This window comes from Herpailurus yagouaroundi, unplaced genomic scaffold, assembly GCF_014898765.1.
Source record: "Herpailurus yagouaroundi ecotype Mexico unplaced genomic scaffold, PumYag 159, whole genome shotgun sequence".
NCBI classification, from domain to species: Eukaryota; Metazoa; Chordata; class Mammalia; order Carnivora; family Felidae; genus Herpailurus; species Herpailurus yagouaroundi.
The window spans coordinates 80,831,941-80,840,301 of NW_024412400.1; the positions used below are offsets into that span (position 1 = coordinate 80,831,941).

General features: G+C 36.9%; 1 protein-coding gene across 5 annotated transcripts in view; it reads left to right on the plus strand.

Moving 5' to 3' along the window:
- TPRG1 (tumor protein p63 regulated 1) overlaps positions 1 to 8,043 on the plus strand; it is a 215,739-nt gene extending 207,696 nt beyond the window's left edge. For all 5 annotated transcript variants that reach the window (XM_040481075.1, XM_040481078.1, XM_040481076.1 and 2 more), the window contains one exon: positions 7,607 to 8,043. In XM_040481075.1, the coding sequence (XP_040337009.1) occupies positions 7,607 to 7,801 (195 nt within the window). In that variant the 3' untranslated portion in view covers positions 7,802 to 8,043. The remainder of the gene's footprint in view (positions 1 to 7,606) is intronic.
- Positions 8,044 to 8,361: the final 318 nt, after the last annotated feature.

Below are 8,361 nucleotides of genomic sequence, written 5' to 3' on the forward strand. Positions count from 1 at the left end.
AGTTTGGGGACTTGGCCTTTTGTCTGCCTTTCCTTCAATGCACTGATTGTCACTTTGTCTTCATGGTCCCTCCTCCTTTTAGAGGGAGCACTGAAATGACTAGAAATAAAGTGGCATCTGACTCTAATGAGATGCCAAGTTCATTGGGTATGAAATAGCATCGACTTTTTCTTTCCAGCACTCAGATTCTGAGGCCACGGAGGATTCTCATGAAATGAAGCTTACGATGAGGACTGGAGAAGCAGTCAGTAATCTAATCTAAAAGCATTTATTTATCTATGAAAAGGTATCCCGGCAGTCCAGAGGGTGTTGGCAATGGGAATGCTGTGGTGAATTACAACTTGGTCTTTAAGAAGTCCTAGTTTGATGGCGATATTGTCGAAGATTTGTTGATAGTATTTTTGATTATTGGTAATAGGCTTCCTTAATGGCCTTTGCAGTCTGACTCCAGATTCCAGCCTCATTTCATTCCACTTCCCCAACTCTTCCTAAAATACATGAATATGTGTACCTGCACATGTGAGCTTATGGACAAACTCTCCATTTATTAAAGTTGGTTTAATCTTTACAGCCACCCTCTGTACTTGATGCTATTAATATTCTTTTTTGTGTGGAAAAGGAACTATAAAATTTAGAGAGGTTGGATAACTTGCCCAGAGTCACACAGCTAATGAGTGCCATATCTGCAACTTAAGACCAGATCTGTTTGATCTCAATACCCATGTTATATCATACATACTTCCTTTAGTTCAGTGCTTTTCAACAGGGGATGATTTTACCACCCTCCCATCCCCCTGCCGGGGTGGCATTTGGCAATGTCTGAAGACATTTTTGATTCTCACATTTAGGGTGAGGATACTATTGGTATATGGTGGGTAGAGGCTAGTGAGGCTGCTTAACATCCTAAAATACAGAGGACATCGTCCCCTGTCGCAAAGAATTATATGGCACAAGATAACAATAGTCCTAAGGTAAGGAAACTTTGGTTCATTTACACAGACAAACAGCCACACTTGTGACTCTAATTCTTAGAAAACTGGATGAAATATTTAAATGGAGATAAAAGTGAAATGCAATAGAATAAAATATTAATTTTTGCCTTGAGTATACAGGAAGGCATTGTGAGAGAGAGGGTATTTGAGCTTGGTTTGGAAGGATGAATAGGAGTATAGACAATATAGATCTTTGCGGATTGAGTAGGCCCTATGCATCTTATGCCAAGTCAGAGCTAGAGGTTGCTAGGCAAGCTTAGTACGGTGTTTTTCAAAAAATTTTTTAGAAGCATAAGACTTTTAAAAATAAAATCTTGAAATTGAAATATGTAAAATAGTTAAAAATAGAGCGGATCTAATTGGTATGATTGCAGGGACTGGAGGATGTTACCTGCTTGGCTTCCATATCTTCTCCCCAAACCCTCAGGAATATCTGTCATCCCAACATTGTTAATAACGGCATTTCCTTTCTTTTGAAAAGAATCTTTGTCTGGATGATAAATTATATGGTCATCCAACCTATGAAGAAATCTAGTGTTCAAAGGAACATGTTTTGAAAATTACTGAGTATAATTTTTTCCTATCCCTTCTTAAAAATAAGGAACACAAATCCTTTTCTAAATAGTATAATTTTACTGCTCATAATAGCAGTATATTATAGAAAGAGGACTTTAACACACTTAAGTCAGGAGACTGGGATTCCAAGACTTTGCTCAGTTGCTTATTAGTGATTAGCCATTGGACAAATCTCTGAAACACTTGGACCCTCAGTTTACCTATTAGATCCCCTATGCATTGCCCCCGATGCCTAGCATCTTGTCCAACAAAGCTTTCTGAATTTGTGAATTTCTAACCCCTGCCCTATAGTCTATCTTGTTTATACTTTATGAATATTGTTCTTGACTATAGGATCTATAATTACTATTTTGGAATTGTTAACTATACCTATGGTCTTATCATCTGTTTATTTCCTCATGTCCCATGCTCATGTATCCAATTGGCCATTAGAAATTACTAAGAGGCTTACTGGTTAGGCACATCAACCACATGTCTGGAACAGAATCCTTGCCCCCTGCACCTCACCACTTCCAAGTCCTTCTGCCCCAGGCTTTCCCAACCCAGTAATGATATCACTTTCTATCCAGTTGCTCAGACCAAAAATCTAGGTGTCATCTTTGAGTCCTCTGTTCTTTTCATCCCTTATATTTACTCATGCCAGCAAGTTGTATGGCTCTACCTCCAAATAATATCCCTAATTTAACCAGTTATCATGTTCTCCACTTCTCTCCTGGTCCAAGCCACCATCATCTCTTGCCTAGACTACTGAAGTGATCTTCAAACTCCTCTTATCTTCTGGCTTCTAATCTTGACCCTAACAGTAAATTTTCCATACAACTGTCAGGATTATTAAAAACAACAACAACAACAACAACAACAACAACAACAAAACATACATCATTGAACTTATTTTTAAAATCACTTCAATCCAAAGTCCTTAATATGGCCGACAGGATGCTTTGGGCCTAAGATTTCATTTCGATCTCTTTCTTTTGATCACTATATTCTAACTACACAGGCTCTTCCTCTGTTTTCCTCAGAAGAAAACTGAACAATGGCTAAATTTGCAATGGACAAAAATCAACTTTTTACAGATCTTTTTTTTTTTTTTTAATCTTTATTTATTTTTGAGAGACAGAGCATGAGCGGGAGAGGGGTAGAGAGAGAGGGAGACACAGACTCTGAGGCAGGCTCTAGGCTCTGCGCTGTCAGCACAGAGCCCGACATGGGGCTCGAACTTATGAAATGTGAGATCATGACCTGAGCCGAAGTCTGATGCTTAACTGACTAAGCCACCCAGGTGCCCCCAAAAATCAACTTTTTGATTTAATTTAATTATATGGACGAGAATTCATTCAATGACAATTTTTTCAGAAAAAAAAATAGACAGTAATACTTGTATAACTTTGATATAGGTTCGTATTAAAAATATAGAGATAAGAGAAACAAAGTAAAGGTGTCATCTTGTACCTGTTTTTCTTTTGCATTTGTCTCCTTGATCAATTGAAAACTTCAAGAATCTTGGGGAACTAATATTTAGGATTTTCTTTCAATCTAGAGTTTAAAGGCTTTTTATTTTGAAATAATTTTAGGCTTACAGGAAAATTGCAAAGATAGTAAAGTTTCCGTGTACCTGGCATTCAAATTATTCTAACAACTTACGTAACTATAGTAGAGTTATCAAAACCTGAAAATTAAACATCAGTACAATAATATTAAGTAAACTACAGGCCTTATTCAAGTTTCACTGTTTTTTTGTTTTGTTTTGTTTTTCCTAATGCCTCTGTCTGTCCCAGGATCCAGTTCAGGATTATGTATTACATTGAGTTGTTCTGTCTCTTTATTCTCCTCCAAACTGTGACAGTTTCTCAGTCTTTCTTCTGTGTTCATGATCTTGGCACTTCTCACGAATACTGGTCAGTTTTTTTGTAGAATGCCTCTCAATTTGGGTTTGCCTGATGTTTTCTCATGATTAAATTGAGGTGTTTTTGGTTTTTTTTTTTTTTTTTTTGAGCAGATACTACAGAAATGATTTATGTCTTCACTGCATCATATTGTAGGCTTATGATGCCTGTGTGTCTTATTACTAGCAGTAGTAACATTGATCACTTGTTTAAGATAGATTTAAGATGTATGCTGGATTTCCCCTCTGCAAAGTTAGTATTTTTCCCTTTATAATTGATAAATATCTTGGGGGAGATACTTGATACTCAACCCATGTTTTTTGAAATTATAGTGTCTGAGGGGAACTTAATGTATTTGTTGGCATCCAGGGAACTCTGTTACTTTTAAAAAGCTCATATCAGAGTCAAAAAAATGTTTTCTGGAGTCTGTGATTCGTATTAAGGAAATTGGCATTCCAAATATGGAATTGAAGGGAATAGAACTAAGAAAGTTAAAGTCTTGGGGCACGTGGGTGGCTCAGTAGGTTAAGTGTTTGACTCCTGATTTTGGCTCACATCATGATCTTGTGGTTCATGAGTTCATGCCCCCCATTGGGCTGTCACCACAGAGCCTGCTTGGGATTCTGTCTCCCTCTCTCTCTGCTCCTCCCCCACTTGCTCTGTCTCAGAATAAATAAAAATAAACTTGAAAGAAAAAAGTTAAAGTGTTTTTGCCTGTAAATAATTAAAATATTTGTACCTATAAATAATATACTTTATAAAATGCTTTTGAATAATTCACTTAAATTCATGCAACAATCTCCTGAGGCTGACATTCAGGGAACTCTGTTACTTTTAAAAAGCTCATATTAGAGTTAAAAAATTATATAAATGATACAAATGATAAAAATTGTACAAATCTCATGAGGTTGGTTTTTACTGTCCCTATCATCACCATTATTAGTTTCCCTTTTCAGATCTAGAAACTAAGGCTCAGTGAGATTGTATGGTTTTTCCAAACTCTAACCGTTAGTAACTGATAGGGCAAGGAAGCATGCTTGGCCATATGCATCTATGCCAAGCATTTTCCCACTATACACAGTGATGGAATATATGTGGTTAGATAGCAGTGAGTTCCCCATCATTGGATATGTCCATGTCCAGGGATGTAGTTTTTTGGTGAGGATGTGTCAAGGCAAAAACAACAGATGAATGGCTAGAATTGATAAGCTTAAGGTCACTTCTAACCTTGAGATTCCATGATTTTCAACCATAATGATTCAATGCCTATGTTATTAACTTATTCTGTCCTTTTTGATTTTCTCTTTTGGAAGTTGAAGAAAAACCACTTCTTTCTGCTTTTCTTATTCAATCAGCTAAAGCACTGGTGGAATTAGCTGAAAGGAAAGATGTCCTTCCTTCCAGAATCCCCAAGCTGTTATGACTATAGTTTGTGTCACTCAGTGACAGCAATGTTTAGATCTCCAAGAGGATGCTGGGACTGCAAACAAGTTATAAGAAGTGTCTTCTGTCTGTCTTCGCTTCTACAGACTGAAGCTCAAGCAAAACCCTACTTCTGTGTTAGTTTACATTATTTAGCCTCAGTGAAGTGAGTTTATTTATTTTTTAAGGTTTTTTTTTTTTTTTTAGAGAGAGAGAGGAGCGGGAGGGGCCCGAGAGACGGTGTGTGGGGGGCGGGGAGGGGGGAGGGGCAGAGAGAGAGGGAGAGAGAGAGAATCCCAAGCAGGCTCTGTGTTATCAGTGTGGAACCTGTTGTGGGCCTTTATCTCTTAAACTGCGAGATCATGACCTGACCTGGTATCAAGAGTCAGATGCTTAACTGACTGAGCCATCCAGGTGCCCTCTGAGTTTGTTTGTTTATTTATTTATTTATTTATTTATTTATTTATTTATTTATTTGATGTTTTGATAATATTCAATTAGGTAAATATTACTTTAAAGAAAAGTAGAGAAATACATCTGTTTATTTTGAAAACCTAGAGATATTGGGGTACTCCAGCAAACTATATTGTTTTCTCATCATAGCCACTAATTTTTGTTACTTATGACATTATCTAAAAAAAAAACTCATAGATTTCAATGCTTTTCAAAAGAAGAAACTAAGACTCAAAAAGGGGAAATGAATTTACAATGCCACACAGGTATAAAATTATAGAAGTTTTATTTGCATGGCTTTTTTTCTTTTTCTTTTTTCTTTCTTTCTTTCTTTCTTTCTTTCTTTCTTTCTTTCTTTCTATCTTTATTTTTTTTTTCATAGGGTTGCCAACTGCCAATAGTCGATATATTCTAATTTTTAAATGTTTTTTCCTTACTAATAAGGAAACTGAAACTGGAATGAAAAAGTAGTTTGCCCAAGGGCAATTTGGTATAAAATTAAGTATCCAGGATAAAATCTCTATGGAAAATTGTTATGGGGAAAGACTACAGGCTTATCTTTCTTCACTGAAAGATCACTCTTATGTTAGTCCCTTAAAGCAAAGATTGGTCTCTTCTTGGAATCATGGGAAGAATAATGGACACTTTATAGAGGATGCTTAATAATTTGAATTGATATTGGAATATACTCTAATAGGAGTCTTAATTTAGATTAGTGAGCCAGTTGCCTAGGAAACAGATTTGGATCTCACTGTGAATAAGATTTTATTCCTAATGTTCTTTTTTACCATACTGCAGAAAGTGGAGTGACTGTGGATAAGTCATTTACCTTCTATGAGCCTTGGTTTTCTAATATGGAAATGGTGATACCTTCTTTGACATACCTAATACATTTATGTTAGAAAGAGATCATGGGTATAAAAGAGCTTGTTGGAAATAGAAACATATGAACTTTTGTTTCATTTCCTTGCTTATATATGTTTATTTATTTTTTTTAATTAAAATTTCTTTACATTTATTTATTTTTGAGAGACAGAGAAAGACAGTATGAGCAGGGGAGGGGCAGAGAGAGAGGGAGACACAGAATCAGAAGCAGGCTCCAGGCTCTGAGCTGTCAGCACAGAACCTGATGCGGGGCTTGAACCCATGAACTGTGAATTCATGACCTGAGCCGAAGTCGGATGCTTAACTGACTGAGCCACCCAGGCGCCCCTATATCTCTGTTCAGAATGCTCCCTGAATTACCCTCCCCTTAACCCAATTCAACTTGGCTTGACCAAAATAAGGATTTTTTTTTCCCTCATTTAACTTAAAGTTCAGGATAGGCTGACCTAATAATTTGAATGATTTTGTCAATAATTCATCTCTTTCTGTATCTTACTTCTTCCACCTTCGTTGGCTTCATTCTCAGGTTCTCACTATGTGTGGTAAAATGACCTTGAAAACCTCCAGGCTTTCTATCAGTTTTGCAACAACATTGGTCATGTTCCCTTACCTGCACCAATCTCTGTGACCAGAGAAATGGACTCCTCTGATTGCTTAGACCTGAGCCATATGCTAAAGTAGACTCCTCTTATACTATTTGGGCTAAACTGGGAGAGGGTGGTCCTCCAAAGAAATAAAGAGGTACTCGTATTGGAAGAAGAATCTGAAATGATTGAAAGGATGCTGGTTTGAATAGAAAAAACAGCTGCCAACCTCCCTAATTCCATTTCACCTATTGAAACTCTAGGAACCCTTTGATGATTGTCTCAAGAGTTTTCTTTTGAAGTCATTTCTGATCCTCTTCCTATGTATGATTTCTCCCTCTTTTGCATTCCTTTACCATCTTATTATGCCTGCTGTTCATTTTCATGAACTTTGTATAATGATTTACCAAGTTCATTTCTTAGATTATTAGCGTGTTACTCCTTTGGACACAGAGACTATATCTTACTTGTATTTAAATCTTCAGCAGCCAGCAGACATCTGATTCATAATAGACTATCAGCAAATATTTATTAAGCTGACTACTAAATGCTGTACAAATTACGAAGGATGAAAAACAAACAAGATGAGGCAGATAATTTCATTATGTACATAATTTATTGACTGACTGATTTATTAAAAGACTAACAGAAGCAATGTTGACAATTCTGAGAAATGACATCTATGTAAGGAAGTAAGGATAGCTACAGCCCCAGGACAGTGGTCAACTTTTGTGAGGACTGGCTAGGGAGAAAGTGTGTCTGGACCGACTCTGCATTTACTAACTCTGTGCCTTCTTTTCCTCTTCAGTTGTCTGGGTTCACGTCTAAACTTGTTGCAGCTATCCAGAATGCCCACAAGAATTCCACTGGATCTGGAAGAAGAAAGGGACTGATGGTGTTAACCGAACCCATTTTGATTGAAACCTACATGGGGCTGATGTCATTCATTGGAAACCGCAACAAACTCGGCTATTCCCTTGCCCGTGGGAGTATTGGTTTTTGAGACTCCTTCTGGCATTATAAGTATGCCATCCACTGATCTACCTTCATTGAAGATTGTTTCAGACCACCATATATTTGGACTGACTTAGTTCCTTTTAAATACTATTACATGGTATTGAACACTTAGTATCTTAGGAAATCTATAATCTTGATTAGACTGATGGATGCACACTTCAGACCTCATATAAGAACAATCAAATTTCCTAACCAGAAAATAAATGCTCTTAAGCTTATCAAATAATATTATCATTGAATACCTGATCATAAACTGAGGGCAGAGTCTCTGGCTTCTTGCTCCTCTGTCCTCCAAATGTAGGCATTTTTTGGATCTTGAGCTTGAGCCGTTTGATTCTGATGTCTTTCACTGGGGTCTGACTATACTATTTTAGCTATTCTTTTTATGAGAATGCCTTCCAAATCCCCATTTCCATCCCTGATACTTCTTCAAGATTTAGTTTTGTATTTCTGTCTGCTGATCATCTATATGATTCAATGGCCACTCATATTCAGCATCTTCCAAATCCTGGGTTTCTCTGTGGCATTTTTAGGGTCCCAGTCATC